The 16,261-nt window shown below is 39.2% G+C and overlaps 1 protein-coding gene across 2 annotated transcripts in view; it reads right to left on the bottom strand.

Moving 5' to 3' along the window:
* Positions 1 to 16,261, bottom strand: part of aff2 (AF4/FMR2 family member 2) — a 206,348-nt gene that overhangs the window by 25,656 nt on the left and 164,431 nt on the right. For both annotated transcript variants that reach the window (XM_020706761.2, XM_020706762.2), the window contains exons 11-17: positions 14,431 to 14,548; positions 12,817 to 12,922; positions 12,586 to 12,736; positions 12,254 to 12,472; positions 10,630 to 10,834; positions 6,294 to 7,199; positions 2,264 to 2,379 (exon numbers count right to left, since the gene is read on the bottom strand). In XM_020706761.2, coding sequence (XP_020562420.2) covers positions 2,264 to 2,379; positions 6,294 to 7,199; positions 10,630 to 10,834; positions 12,254 to 12,472; positions 12,586 to 12,736; positions 12,817 to 12,922; positions 14,431 to 14,548 — 1,821 coding nt within the window. The remainder of the gene's footprint in view (positions 1 to 2,263; positions 2,380 to 6,293; positions 7,200 to 10,629; positions 10,835 to 12,253; positions 12,473 to 12,585; positions 12,737 to 12,816; positions 12,923 to 14,430; positions 14,549 to 16,261) is intronic.

Genomic DNA, 16,261 nt, shown 5'->3' with positions numbered 1-16,261 from the left:
TTGTTTTCCTCATTCGAGCTGGCATCTGGCTCAAAAAATGTAGGGCTGGATAGCTCCGATGTTGCTTGTCATTTTTGTTTGGCTGTTAGCTAGCAGGAGAGCGCATAAATGGAGTGCTCCCAGCAATGGGGCGGGGAATGGGGGCGGGGCTGCTCCAAGCCAACAGTCCCGCCCACAAATTAATTTCTAATGAACTCCTGCTAATAAACAACATAACTTTTTATTTTGCCTAAAAACAGTATAATTAGAATTAAAAGACTCTTTTACAACAGATGCAAAGATGTTTGGAGGGTTATTAGTTTGTACTAGTAAAATGCACATTATTTACATTTTAGCGCTAAATTGGTATAGTCAGTGAATAGTATATATAAAAACTACAAGAAACAAACTTATTGTAACTCAAAAATAAAAAATTAATCCAAAACAACATTACTGTTTGTTTTTATAAGTATATTAGAAAAAAGTGTTATGTTTAGAGCACTTTTGGCAAACAAAGCAATTAGCTTCATAAAGATCAAGGAATAATGTTTAATTTAAACCATCACTAAAGGAAATTTTAGCTGCTGACAATTGATCAGTTTATGACATGATGACGGGACACTCTGGAATTTGTTTCCCTTCCTTCGTGACAAGCTGGACTTTGCTTTACTTTGATGAAGAAAAAAAAACTAAAACACGTTTAGAAATCATTTTTTTCTTAACGATTCATGAAATTATAATAAATACTAGAATAAAGAGGAAAGAAAAATCCTAAACTAAACTAAACGTAAGGGTCAGATTACACATTTAAATCCAAACTATTAAAAGTTTAAAGTTTTCAACATTTGCTTTTTTTTTCCTTTTGTAGTGTTAAATGTTTGTAACATAGAGCAACTTTTTTGACATGGTAAATCGCTTCTCTGTTCCTTAAATTTACATTTTTCCCATTAAAACCAGGTTTTGCTTGATAAATTTCTATTTTTATTAGTTATTACTCTATATCTATATATTCTATATCAAGAGTGTCAAATTCATTTTCACCAAGGGCCACATCAGCATAGTGGTTGTCCTCAAAGGGCCAGATATAACTTATACATGTAACTAAATGTAATGAAAAATAAACGTAACTACTCCTTAATGTTAAATAATGCATTTATCTATTATAATTTTTAAAGTGACAATTACAGTTGCATAGAAAACACATGTTTGCTTGTTACTTTAGCATAAATCCTTTTAAATTTGATTCTGTCAGGTTAGGTTATATGGACAGTGTTTAAGTCCTAATGTATAGCTGCCCAATCCCACATTTCAAGTCCCATTCCCCCTAAATATGAATAAATACACACCAATTTGTATTTTTTATTTTAAGAAATTAAAAACTTTTATGCTCTGGCGGGCCACATTTGGCCGCGGGCCTTGAGTTTGACACGTGTTCTGTATCATAGATTTGACTTTTTCGCTGATTTTAAGGATTCCTTCGTCAATTTAATTTTTGCCTCTAACGAGCAAAATGTAAGTTTGCATAGATTGAAATCCAACTTTTCTAAATCATTCTCTAAACTGAGTTCCAACGAGTTTAAAGCTTAGTTGAGCTGTAAATAAAGGCCAAAAACTTCCCAGTCAGGCTGATGCCTGTCAAAATCTGAAGGAGCTTCTAACTGGATGATCCCATCATGCAACATTGAGCTGATGATAAACTGAGGTGACAATCACACAATGTCACAGGTTCAACTTTAGGTCGTCCCCGCCATCACCATCACCTCTGATGATGCTGAGACGCCACAAAAATATTTCCTCCAAAGCTGTCACATGGAGGCTTATTTATAGTGACAACCAGCTTAGTCTGGTTTTTAAATAATTCACACAGAAAGCTGGAATTCACGGTTCGTCATCTCTGTGTCCCGACATGAGCCGAGCTCGTCTGTCTGAGGGCTTCACGAAGCTTTCTTAAAAATAGGCTCCTGTAATTGTGTCTGATTGCGTGACCGTGTCAGTCACATTTGGCTGCGGGGCTCAAAGACCTCAGAGTTAAAAAGAGAGGGCATCTTTCACCACAGCTGCTTGAAATGTATCCTTTGTGGAAGAAAAACTATTTTTTGACACAAAGATGATATCACCGATGATACATTTCTATTATCTGAGCAGCAAAAGTTCTCTAATGTGGTGCTGCAAGTTTTCCCTCAAATAATCCTTTGACGTCTCAAATTTGAATTTAGTTCTGCAGAAAGTTTGGCTCATCGACGCCCCTCCTGTTTGTTTTCTGCGCATTTCGGCAGACACTTACTCTGCGGAGCTGTTCTTGTGGTTGTGGATTGGAGAGATGCAGGGCGGCAACAGCAGACAGTCTTTGTCCAGACGAACCTTCTTACTGCACCTTCCTGAAGGTTCTCCGTGATCCAGCTGGAAAAAAACGCGGCGGTGGCATGAATAAGTTAGAAAATGAGACGACAGCATTGACTGTATATGAGAACTGGACTGAGTGGCCCTGCCCCTCTTGTATTCCAAACAGGAAGTACCCGACCCGCTGGCTTCAAGAAACTAAAATTCCACAGACTTCTATAGCCAAAGAAACAGCTACTACTCATTCTGTTTGTCAGAATATCCATTTTTGCTCTAAAACTTTTTTAAACACGTTTTTGATTGGCCATTTTATTAAATACAATAATCAGACGCTTTAATAAAAGTAGGTGAAAAATTTGACAGATTTTCCTGAACCCTCTTTAAAGTGGTAGGGGTGTGGACTTCCAACAAGCTCACTCCTGATTGGTGAGAGTGGTTGCCATAGAAACTCTGACTCCGACCAACCACCTACTGCTTGCTGAATACGGTGGCGTTGGTATCCCAAAAAAGTGGCGACTGAATTGACTTCATTTATTTGGAGCTGGAGGTGAGTCATTATCTCACAGGTTGATGTTACTCAGTCCAGTTCTCAGATACAATCAATGGATGACAGAATAAAAAACCTTATTTTATTTTTTTGCAAATTCTTAATCAAAGGTCTACTTCTGTCTGGTTCTTGATGGAACTCAAAACCTTGTCTTTTCTGAAAAAAGGCAAACTGGTGGGAGGAGCTCACTAATGGTCTCCTGCCAATCAAAAGGCCACACCCTAATTAGAGGCAGTGCTGACAAATTAAAAGTGGACTGACATCTTTTGAGACCAGCTACCTTCCATCCTTTTCCTTTATGTCCAGTCAAACAAAAAACTATAAAGAATATAATTAACATAAATAAAGTTTAGTTTAAAATACAAAAGGGGTTTATTCATACACACTTTATGTGTCACAAGATTCATAACCCCATGTTGTAACGGTAAAACATATCCAACACAAGAGGCCTTCAGCTTTCATCTGTTTGCTCAGTTGTTGGACAGGACAAAAAAAAAAAAAGAAAGAAGGGAGAAGGCTGCATTAATCCTGTGTCGTTAAAAACAGACACGCTTTCAAACACAGCTTTGAATCTGCCACTCAGTCTTAACATCTCTTCCATCCCATCTGGGAAGAAAATGTCTTCTGAGGAAACTGGAGCCCTTTGGAAGTTCCTTCAGGTCAGCTGACTCTGACCCGATGCTGCACACCATCTTGCCAAGGAGCAGCAAAGAGTGAGAACCTGATTTGTTCAACTCACAACTATTCTCAATAAAGAATCTATCATTTACTTTTAACTGCCAATCCAAGTGTTTAGGCAGCATCTGTTTACAAACTTCTTAGTTTGCTTGAAGATGAAGAACGCTGACAGAATGAGGAACGATCAGTAAACCTGTTGTTTTCTGCAGCAGATATAAAAGTTAAAAAGGTTTCTGGGATGGGTGCACAAAAACAAAAACAAACGATCGGAAAGGTCTCACCACTCCATGATTTCCCAGCAGAATAGTTTGCTCTCAGATTGCAGGACTGCTTGTGTTTCATAGTTTTTCAAACTGGGGCGGAGCTCCTGAGCTGTGCGACCAGCTCCCAGCAGGCATTGGGACAGAAACCCATCCTGACATCACCATTTTCTTTAGAGCTTTTCTGTTTGAGAACACTCAGGCAGGTCAACTTCATCCATTCTCGTTAAAGTAATTGGAGTTTTCCCATGATGCATTGCTCTCTTTTCTCACATGTGTTTGCCTGTTGTGGTGTTGGAGTGTTTCCAGGCAGTGGTGGTGTATTAGTGTTTATTTCGGACGCTAAAATGTGAAAACTTGTAACACAAGCAGAGGCAAACTTTTACTTAATGTAAGTCTGTACTTTTTCAGAAAAAATAATTAATTTGCGACAATAATTTACACTCCGCTGCCAAACTTTCTCATGGGGGATGAGAAAAGTTTGAAAGTAAAACCCAAGAAAAGCCAAACATTTAGTAGAAATAATTCAACTGTATCAGAATGCATATAGATGATTAACAAATAAGCATTAGTTCATTAAATCCATTTATAAATTCTTTGTCAAAAAAGAAGAGAAAAAAAACATTTTTTGCTTGTTTTTATTAGGAAAATCCAGAATTTTAAAAAAGGGAACCTCCTTTTTATTTGACATCACAAATTAAGTAAAAACTTTTCTTATGACTGAACAGAATTTATTAAAACAAAGTAAAAATGTAATCTTTTTTTAATAATGTTAAATGATGAATCAAGTCAATTTGTAAGTTTGTTAGTTGATATGTACAATTGCCACCCAGTAAAATTTAATTTAAAGGGCTTAAATCATGCAAAATAACCTTCTTTGAGCTTTTGAGTGTATCATAATGTTAATTCTTGTCTATAAACAACCCCAAAGCGGTGTTTTCATCCATTCACGCATTTCTCTAAAACCTGTGCTCTTAGCACCAGCCCCTCTCAATCCTCAAAAATGTCTTGGTTCTCGCATTGTGCCGTCACAGAGTGAGGAACAGCCCCTTCCAGGAAGAGTCTGCACTGCCAGCCCCGCCCCCAGTCTAACAAACACACCCACTCTCTCCACCGAGCTAGCGGTGATTGGCAAAAACGCTTTCATTTTGTTTGCACAATATGCACATCCATTGTTGCAAAAGTTCAGATGTTTTTTTTCATGGGTGAAACACAGACACGTTGCCGCGGCCGGCTCTAGGTTGATGTCATGAAAGGGGCGGCGGCCACAAGGAGCCGGTGCCTCAGGGATCGAGTCGTCTTGCTTCCGGGTAGGGAAGCTGCAAAAAAACCCTTATATTTTATCTAAAAATTGTTCACTGGTGTGCTAAATATATGACCATATATATGGATACAGTTTACTCTAAAAGGCCTAAAAATAGCACGGTATAGGTCCTTTAAAGAAAATAAATGTCACTAAATGTGACCTGTTAACCTCTTTAAAACCGGAGCTTTAGCTCCAGAGTTGATGTTCTTTAAATTACTTTAACTCTTCAACCGTTTACGCAACTAACATAATTCCAATAGAGTCTGAAGTGGAAAAAAGCAGCTTTGCGCTGATGCTGCTTCTAAGCTTCAGAGTCCGTTGGGGTTACGTCGATGAAGACTTATGGTAGTTTGGAGAAAGTGTTATTTTGTGTCGCCGGCAAAAGCTCGGGTAGGAAAGAATTAAATATTCTGAGCTGAAATCAATCATAATAAAAGGCAGACCGCTCGTGAATAGGACAGGAGAGCACTGCCACGCTTCTTTTTATTGTTATTTTCATTTTCCATGTGTGCTATTTGTGTCATAATTCTTTATTTATTTAATATTTACTTGAACAGGAAAATGAATGACCATTTCTATAAATGTGCCAGTGTTTGCTGCAAAGCTAATTTTCAACTGTAGTTCCTTGGCAAGGTGTAGGTTTGCACTGAAGACGCATGAAATTAACAGTAAAATGCTGAATAATAAAAAAAATCAGTTTGAGTTTATGAATTTGTTAGTATTTAACATGTAGCCTCCCTCATTCCACGACACCCCCAACATATTGCCCCCCCAATCAATTCTTAACTGGCTGAAATCTTGGTTCCTTTAGTCTGCCTGCAGTAATTTCAGACTCTTTATGGATCATTTTTCTGTCTGAGGTCATTTTTTTCTAATTGATGCATTTCTTTTTTATATTAAAACAGTTTAAACTGTTTTTTTTGTTGTTATTGCTTCTAACCTCACTGCTGGGGGAGCGGCCTAGATAGTAAAGTCTGAGTATCTTTTATGTGCATTCATTCAGTAAGGTGGCATCTAAGCGGTAGGTTAATAAATGAGGCCCCCGGCACCTCCACATGCTGTGGGTCACTAAACCTTATGTGTTAATGGCTCACCCTGTCACGGTGAAGCCAAATGAAGCCTCTCGGGTGTAACCACCCTGTGATTTGACAGAAACCTCAAAGGGGAATGTGGTGATACTCACCTTGTGTTTCCTCTTGCTCTTGCTGGCGTGTTTTTCGGCTGAAAGCGGCGTGTTTGCGGTGGATTGTCTTCTGTTTTTTGCTCCGCCCTCAGCTGGCTCTCCTCTTCCAGACGGCCTGGGATTACCGTGTTCCTGCACAGGGGGGTTGTCCAGGATCCCCAGACCTTGGCAAATCTTCTCCCTGTCTCTTGTTCTGTCCCTTTCTCCAAACGCGAAGCGGTCCCTGTCGTCTCTGTCGGCTTGCCCTTCTCTGAGCAGCAATAATCTCTCATTTTCCTCCACCTGTCTCTCCCCCTTGTTCAGCTTCAGTCTTTCTCTGTCTCGTCCTTCGCTCTCCTCTCTTTCAGCAATTCCCACTCTGGATCTTTCACCTACACCCTGACCTGGCGCCCTGCTGAGCAAACTCAAGTCAATTTTCACCCACAAACTCTGGATCTCGTGGTATTCCCTCAGCGGGGACGGAGGCACCTCCTGCCCCACATTAGAAGGTGACAGGGGCTCCACCTTGCTCTGCCCGCCAGTCCCCCCAGGGTCAGGAACAGAAATGCCAAAAGTAGTGCTTATAGTACTGATGCTTAGAGAGTTACTGCTACTGCTAACGCTGCTGCTACCATTAGTTGTCAGGATGCTACCATCTTTAACCCGGAATCCCGTCCTCCCATTCGCTCCCAGACTTCCTACAGGGTTGGCAGAGGCCGGGCACGGCTGGAGAGCCGTGTGCATGTGTGTGCTGGAGAGAGTCTGTGTGTTGATGGTGGAGCGTGAGGTCTGGGCCGGCAGGGCCGGCATTTTGACCGCTTCCTCCGCATCCGACTGGCATTCCGACGAGGAGGAGGAATCTGTCTCGATGAATTCCCTGGACTTTGGTGTGATTCTGGTGCTGGGGCCTCTGTGTTTCTTCTTGTCCTGATTCAAGCACAAGCAATAAGAAAAAGGATTCTTAACACCCAGAAATGTTAACAACATAAAAAAGGGATTTGATGAAGGGATGAAGCTTTAAACGCCGCCGCAGACAAAGATCCCAAAGAAAAGCGGCCGTATCGCTGAATGTGATAATATCATGCAAATTAGGTGCAAGTTGCCAGCTTGTTCGTCTAATCTGTGAAGTGAAATGAAACATGTTTGACTGTATAATTATGACGAGCCGAATTATTCAGTGCAAGCAGTCCGTAGGACTGAATTTAAAGATTCCCCTCATAAGTAAAAGATAATGAGCTCCAGGAAAAACAATATCATTTTATTTATTTACGATGAATGAACGAACTACAAGACAGATTTCTAAATATGAGAGATTTTAAAACATAAAAAAAAAAATTTTAGGGAAATGTGATTTTATTTTTTAATTTTTTTTAATTTTATTTCTTCTTGAGTAAACTTTAAGCATTTGAACATTGAACAAGAAAGGGAAATTTCATATTAATAAATATTTAAAATCATGTCAGATTTTAGCCATAGGCTCACTTCCATCTGCAGTCCCCTGGCAGATAAAAATACAACAGATTTTAGGAGCCAGAATCTACTCAGAAGAATATAAAACACAGGTAAAAGCAGAATCCACCAGGGGTCTGCAACCTGAGGCTCCTAATCCACATGCAGCTCCTTCATCCCTCTTTTGTTGCCCTTTGGCTTTAAAGAAAAATGCACACAGTTAGAATAAATAGTGGTTTTGTAGTTTTGGTTGATTAGTTTTAGTACACATAGTTTGATATGATAACTGAACAAAATGATGGTTTAATCTACTGTCAGACTGGTTTATTGTTAGAATAAATTTTAAAGCACATATTATCTTGTGCTGCTCAACAGATGCTGTTTAGAGAATAGAGCATAATTAATTATTATGATATTATTATTAATTATATATTAAAATAAGACTATAATTGCTTAGATTTTTTAAATGGGATTCTTTAGGAATGTTATGTCTATATTTGACAGTACAAGAAGGGGAAAGGATGGTGGTGCCCTAACGTCTTAATGATAGAAAATGTCATGTTTGTCTTTCTTGCATGCTTAATTCAAGATAATCAGCTGCAGCTGATTAGGAGGATCTTATTTGACATGGTGTATTTTATTTTGAAATGAACTTGTATGTGGTGCAGTCAAAACTAGAGGGAAGTTAAGCTTTATACAACTATAAAACACTATTATAGTATAATTGTTATGAATATTTAAAAGCTACATTTTATAAACAATGGGCTTAAAGGCCCACTCAAATGATAACGGTGTTTTTGCTGATTTTAACATGTTCTTGTGGCGGTTTTCCTCATGATGGAGGACTTGTATATAAAAAGAAAAGGTTAAAACTGCATTAAGCTGTAAGCTAGCAGGAGAGCGTGTAAAGGGACAGTTTAGTTATGGGTGACGGGAAGGGGGGTGGGATTGCTCTGTACCAACAGTCCCACCCAGAAATCAGAGGTGAATATCAATTAAACTCCTGCTGCTCTGCAGAAACTCTGTCCTAGAAAACTGCAGTTTAAAAAAAAATAAATCCAAAACCAAAAAACTCATAATTAAAAGACGACTGGGAACGTTAAGAATATAAAACACAGGTAAAGGACAACATTCAAATAGAAATACAGTATAAAACTTGATATTTTCTAAGAAAAGTTCCACTCTTATAAAACACTGACATTTTAATGTATTTTCACGTATTTCACAGCCTGTCGTCAAACTGGGTTGTTCAGCGTTAAATAAGTTCTGTGTCAAAGTGTTTTTTAACTGAGTTACCGTGGTAACAAGAGGCGCTGTGTTTACATGCGAGAGCAGCTGGTTCATCTTTTCAAAGAAAGGACCTGAAGTAAAACTTCAAGCCGAAAACAAGTTCAGTGATGAAGAAGGAGGTGGAAGCTTGATTAATCCCAGGCTGTCGTGGAAATGTGCGACCCGGAAGGTTTTATGGATGAAACGGGAAAGTGGCAAACGAGGCGCCTCGCGAATTTATGGTCCAATAATTTTCTGTGCTGATTTCAGACATTATTGACAGAAAGGGAGCGCAGACGGAGAGGAAACAAGGAGCTAATTACTTGAATATTGAGCCGTTTCTGTTCACCTGCCTGAACTGTCAGTGCAGCACCTATCGCCAAGATACAAAACCCCAATTCTTTTTCCAACATTGTTCAATGGTGTGTGAATGATAGGAATTTTACAATCAGAGATGGATAAACGTTTAGTCTCAATTTATAATGATATTTTCAAACATGTTAAACCTGCACCAACATTTTAACTTTTATTTCATTTACTGAAGATGTAACACAGAGTCAAAACAATTTCCTTTGGGACTAACCAGAAATTAACTTAGCTAACAAAACAAGAAGCCAGTTTAGCTAAAGGGTTTATTGAAACATCCACTCCAATCATTTATTAAATCCGTTTTCAAAGTGATCCTCATGATCTTGTAATTATATAATTGTGCTGTTTTTAGGCAAAATCCAAAAACCTGTGTAGTTTCCTAGGACATGGTTTCAACAGAGCAGCAGAAGTTCATTAGAAATTCACCTCTGAGTTGTGTGGGGGACTGTTTTATCCCACCCCCCTTCCCGTCACCCATAACTCTCCTGCTAACTACCAGCCCCTCACGGCCCAGACCTAACGTTATCAGAGCAACAAAATATGGCGACCGATGTTGGAGCTATTCAGTTATGTGTTAATTTGAGGGAGGTGTCACAACTAATTGAGACAATCGTCAGCATCCATGTTTATTCAAAGGTTTAATTTTTAACAACAAATTAATCCATTTTCACAGAAAAAAGCAAAAGAATAACTTATCTGTCTGTCTGTTTTATAACACTTATGGTTATAACTTAAGCTAATGAAATAACTATTCTCTGTATGAACTAATCGTTACACATTTTCTTTAAAAAAAACTAAAAGTCTAAAATTGCAGGATTATTACCAATAAGCTCCTAAATTTCTAAAGGAAAAAAATCATTTGAGTTTTTTTTCTTGAAGATTTAACATTTTTCAATTCAACCATACAATTCAAATGATTTTTAAAAAAAATCATCTTTGTGTATCTATGCCATTTACCAAATGTATACTATGCCATTTACCAAATGTATACAAAGTATACATTTGGTAAATGGCATAGATACACAAAGATGATTTTTTTTAAAAATGATCTTGAATATTGTATACATTTGGTTATGCACACATAACCAAATGTATACAAATTTTCACTCTTTTTGTACGTTTGTCTTTCATTAAATGGTTTGTAGATTCTGGATGTGTTGTGGAAACGACACTAATCTGAAGGAAGCACAGACGGTGTTCCGGGTAGAACGTGGTCCTAACTTTGCTCCAGATGTGTGCAGAAAACTGCCGTGCTGCTCAGGAACCTCACCTGGTTTACAGTGACAGCCGGCACCGGAGCGGCACTTTGCTGCAGAGCTGCTGGTGGAGTGGCAGCGTTGTTGTTTGGGTTTGTTGCACTGCGAGGTTCCTTCCGTGGGGCTGTTTTCCCACTGGGAGGTTTGCTTCGCGGCCTCGGGGGGTTCTGATGCTCCAGGGGAGGGGGAGGCAACAGGTCCTTCTCTCGAGAAGTGGGGCTGGAAGGTGGAAAAGTGAAATGAGGAAGCGCCGTGAATTTGATTATCACTGACCAAAGCAACGACGCACAGGTGAGGTTTGCCTCTAAAGGCTCTGGGGGGGGATGAAGTGCGTCCAGATGGAGAAAAAAATACACAACAGTATAAAAAAATTGAAAACTGTGCATGCGGATGAACTTGTCTGGATGTTGGAAGCTAAACACGCAAAGCTGAAATAAAACAAGTGACTGTGAGGAAGAAAAACAGAAAAAAAAGGAAGCTGGGGTCATTGTTTTCCCTCTAACTGGCCCGGAGTCAAAGCAAGCACAGAGTTTGGCATGGTTTCTCCTCAATCAATGAGGTTCTTTTGCCTCCTCCATGTGAGTGACAGTCGTCAATGTTTGCTGCCAAGAAGCTCCGTGATCCAACAGAGGCTGTGCGGCTCCTGATATGAGCTCAGTCAGGCCTGAAAACAACAGCCTTTAACTCTGCTTTTTATGAGAGAACCACAAAAAATACGGATAACAACAAAGCTTCAAGTTTGACAAATACAAAATATGAGTAACAAATGTAATGATCTTTTTTTTAAATACTTTTTAAGTTTTTAAATAATTAAAGTTCATTGTGACTTCCCTGTTTATTTAAAAGCGTACACTTTGCTGAAATCTTGTACTTTTCCAACCAAATGGATAATATCCTCAACCCTTTTATACCGTATGTCGCTACTTTGCAAATTTGCAACACCTTAAATCCATAGCTCAACTTAATTCAACATCACTTTGAACGGAAAAACACTGTAGAACATTTTTTATATAACTGGAAATAAATTCAGGCATTGAGCGGTTAAAATATTAAACTAAATACGGCCATATTCTACAGTTTCAGCATCACGGTGCTCCTGGTCGGGGTGGCTCGCAGCGTTTTATTTTGAAATTTTGCCAGATTTGTCTTGTTAAATCTAAATAAACTACACCTGTAATGTGATTCTATTGGCCAGGTTCCCATATATGGACAAACAGGCCTAATGACTTTTGAAAAGCGATTTTGAAAGACCTAAACCAATGACGGTTGCACTGAAAAAATCCCTGGAATTTTTTTGTCTACATTTCCAAATGTAAAATTTGCTGTTGCATAACTTTCATTCTAAAGCTGGGGAGGCTCGTTGGGTGGACAAACTTTGACTCATCTCCTTAAATTGTCTTTTATTTTTGTGTTTTGGCTCCTAACCCTACTGTTAATCGTGATGGCAAACTTGATTTTTCTGGGCGTTCCAGAAAACAAAACATTGCCAGCTTATATTATAAAGTGTAAGTGTGATTCTGCCTGGACACTGCAGACTGTTGCATCCTTGATAGGACGAAGTATGATGTCACTGAAGGCCCGGCCCAGGTTTTTTAAATGAGGAGAAGAAGACTTCTCCGGCGTTCCCTCCTTCCTCACCTGTGCTGGTTCGCTCTGCTCCACGTCTGGTTCTGATTATCCTCGCCGCTGGCGGATCTCTCCACCCGCCCGACCGGCTGCTTCTTCCCAGTGGTGGTCCTCCGTGGGGTTGTGACCTCCTGGCCCGACAGCAGGCCCGGCGACAGCCTGATTTTGGATCTCTGGCTCTCCCCTGAGGCTTTCTGGTTGGTCTTTGCTTTGGCTTTCTCCCTGCCAGAGCTGCAAAGATAAAAATCAGGTTTTGATTTTATGGCCGAAGAAACAATCTTGTGGATTGCAAACTTTAATGTGTTCCGGCCTTTGATCTGAACATTTATAGTGGTAGCACCTACCAGAAGGTCGCCCTGGTATCTTTGTGCTCCACCACAGGAGCAGCGGGAACTGGCACACTGTTGGATCCGCTGGGTTTGGACTTGGCAGCGGTTCCCACTCCTGCTGCTTCGTTCCTGGGAGAGAAAGGCTGCGAGTCCTGGCTGCTGGAGCCTTAGAAGAAGACCAATGAGCCAAAATAAGCTCTTCTAGACAAACTAAAATGTGGTTATCAAGTTCACCTGTACACCTACCTGTGCCATGGAGTTCCTGCTGTGGAGGAGGAAGAGGTTTGGTCTGAGCTTGGACTTTGTTCAACCAGCTGTCAAGCTGCCATTTGTTTGTGGAGGGGGGCTCAGGCTGAAGACAGAAAAATACATTAAAGTTACTGAAAAGAGTTCTCAAAGCCCCACTATAGTGAAATTTGAGTTTTTGGTGTTTTTAACATGTTCTTGTGGTATTTTTCTACGGTGGCCCCGAAGTTCAAATCACATCAACAAGTTACTCGACACAAAAACATTTTAAAGATCTCAACAATTTAAAAAAGCAAAACAAATATATTTTTTTTGGCATTTTAGAAAACAAAACAAATTTCCAGAAATCAAAATGAAATGTTGAAAAACGAAACACAATGAGAAAAAATGAGAAGGTAGGTACTTTGGGACATCACTGGTTGTCTAAGCAGTATCGCTTCATGCCATCTGACTTTCAGTTAAAATGATGGACAAACGTCATCATCCAATCAGTGATCAGTGATCCCATATTAGAACCTACTTTCTCCAGTTTCTCATTGTGTTTCAATTTTTAAGATTTCATTTTGGTTTCTGAAATTTCGTTTCTGTTTTTTTTTAAATATTTGTTTTGCTTTTTTATTAGTCATTGTGATTTTGAAAATGTCTGTATCAAGTGATTTGTTGATGTGATTTAAACTTATGTACAGAAAATCGAGCTCAAAATTACATTTCTGAGTATTTGTTTATTCGTTTCATTGTGAATCGGGAGCTTTTTCAGTCCGAAAAAGCCCTTATCCGTGACATAGAAAATATGCTGGGCGGGCCACAACCTCCTTGCTCTGAGCTCCCAGCAATACGGAGGGGAAGGGGGGCGGTGTTCTTCCGCACCCACAACTGAGAGGTCAATTTCTAATGAACTAGTGCCACTCTGCAGAAACTCATAGGAAACAACGCAGATTTATTTTTATTTTTGGCATAATCATAATTAAAAGACCACTGGGAACGCTTTTTAAATGGATCAAAAGATAATTTATGGGTATTTTACTGTCTAAAATAAAATAAAACTCTTTTTTTTAAATGTATATTTTGTGTTATAGCATATAGTAAAACTGCCACTTTTGCGCTTTCCTCCTTTTTTTTTCCAAACTCCAAATCTTTGTCATAATCAGGGTTTTCTTTTCCTGCATCTGCATTTTCCCGTCACTTCCTCACAGCGTGTTAGACTGCAACAGCCCATAAACCCAGGCAGCCATGAGCCATTAAAATAATGCGATAACTAATGTAATAATTCTGTCCTCTGCAGTCGAGTTTTATGGCTCTCAGAGCAGCGCACAGTGGGAAGGGAATGTTTAATGTACAGATAGTCTGGCTCTGAATGAAGTAAATAGTGGTGAGTGGGGAGGAGTAAAACTGAGCAATGAAATTACATGAAACTCCTGTAAGATAAAGGAAAAAATAAATAAATTGTAATTAGAAATTTATAAATTGACATGTTGTAGGACGCTGAGATATAAACGTGCTGTTTTTCAAAAAGTGTGCTAATTAATATGGAAAATTTAACATTTGTTCAGTCCAACAAAAACTGTTTCCATCCCAGAAGCGTCGATGATCTCCGGCAAACACGTGTCTTCGTACCTCTGGGGTGTTTGTGCGGGACGCCTGATTGTACTCGCTGTCGCTGGAGCTGCTCTCGGACTCGTCTGTGTCGGACTCTGAGCTGCTCTCTGATTCGCTGCTGCTCCCTGAGCCGCCACTGCCAAAGAAAAACAGAGACGGTTGAAAATGATCCCGCCCCAATGTGGGGAAGGCCGGAGTTGAATATGTAAACAGTCTGCACAATAAAGGCAAATCTAAATAAATAAATAAAAGGTTTTTCGTTTAATAGTTTTTTCTATGGTGCAATAAGCTTTTTCTTTAAAATTACATGCAGTTTTAATTTTGATAACTTTGATCAACAAGTGTTTAAAAATATCAAAAATTGATTTTGGGGAAAAAAACTGCAGCAACAGATGGGCTTAACTTGCAGATTTGAGAGTATTTTTATCTGAACTGAAGGGATGAATTTGATTCTTTCATCTCATTAAAATGCAGAACAATTTAGGAAACAACAGCTGTTCAAACTTGTTCTTCCTCAGCAGCTGAGAACCGTTTACATGAACCAGGGGAGTCCAAACCCAGTCTTCAAATCCTGGTGTCCTGGAGTTTTTCCTGACATTTCTGCCTGATTTGCTGCTGATTACCTGGATCAGGTGGGATCCAATGAGAAGCAGCAATAGCAGGGGAAGATGGAAAAAAAAAAGGAGCAGGACACCAGGGACTAGGATTGAACACCACTGAACACACAAATTAGTCCAAATACATTCAGTTGTGTCATTTGCTGACAGTGCAAAACCTGGATGGATGTTTCAGGGTGACAGATTCCTGTTTATGAATGACAGTTAACTAATAAAGAGGTATAAATAGAAACTTGGCAAACTATTTTTTTATCTTAATGCATTTAAGCTCCACATCTGGCAGCTGTACTTCGTGTTTTAAAGTCGCCCCTCGGTTTATCTTCATTATGCAACTTATGAAAACATAAAACTCTCGTTAGCTGTCCAAATATTTCCAGATGTAACCTGAGCCCCCGAGTTTCTAATCTTCTCGTGTTGGAATTTCCAGGTGCTTGACTGTTTGTTTAGCTCTTCATCACGTCGACTCATTAAAGAATTGAGCATTTTGGGGGTTTTATTAGCCATTTAAGGGAAAAAAGTCAACCCATCGTTATCGTAGGGGTCATGATGTGTCATTAGATTCAGAACATCTTAACACAGTTGAAGTTTTTGAACATCTAAACACAGTTGAAGTATATAAAAACTAAAGAGCAACAACAGAATAATTCGTTAAAATAAAGGTATATATAGAAATAGTACAAGGCTGAAAGCGAAAATGCATATTTTGGGTGTTTTAACATGCTCTTGTGCCTTTTTGTGGGGTTGTTCTGCATTCAACAGCCCCCCCCCCCCCCCCCCCAAAAAAAAACAACGCAGAACTACTGCCACTCTGCAGGAACTATGTCCTATAAAATGACAGGTATTTTGATTTAGGCTAAAACTGGCATTGTTATAATGAAATGACCACTATGAAAACTGTAAAAATATGTCTTTATTATGATTTAGGATGCTTTGAATTTCCCATAAGGCCTGTTCTGTCTTTTTAGGTTATAAAAAAATATAACATTTGATTCACTGATGTTTTCGAACGTTTGTCTGCATTTATTTCATAAAGTTGACGACAAACTCGCAGTGACTACAACTGCAGTAAAACAAAACAATCTTTATTTATATAGCACTTTTCACATGTACAATAGCTTTAAGCCAAAACTAAACAAACAAAACAATACAAAAATAGAGCCCACCCCCTCCCCCAGACCCGCACACAACCGGCAACCCCTTTCACACCTCCCACCCCTTAACTGATGGAGATA

This window comes from Oryzias latipes, chromosome 10, assembly GCF_002234675.1.
Source record: "Oryzias latipes chromosome 10, ASM223467v1".
NCBI lineage: Eukaryota > Metazoa > Chordata > Actinopteri > Beloniformes > Adrianichthyidae > Oryzias > Oryzias latipes.
The sequence above is the reverse complement of the archived record's forward strand: the minus strand, read 5'-3'. Positions and strand labels throughout refer to the sequence as shown.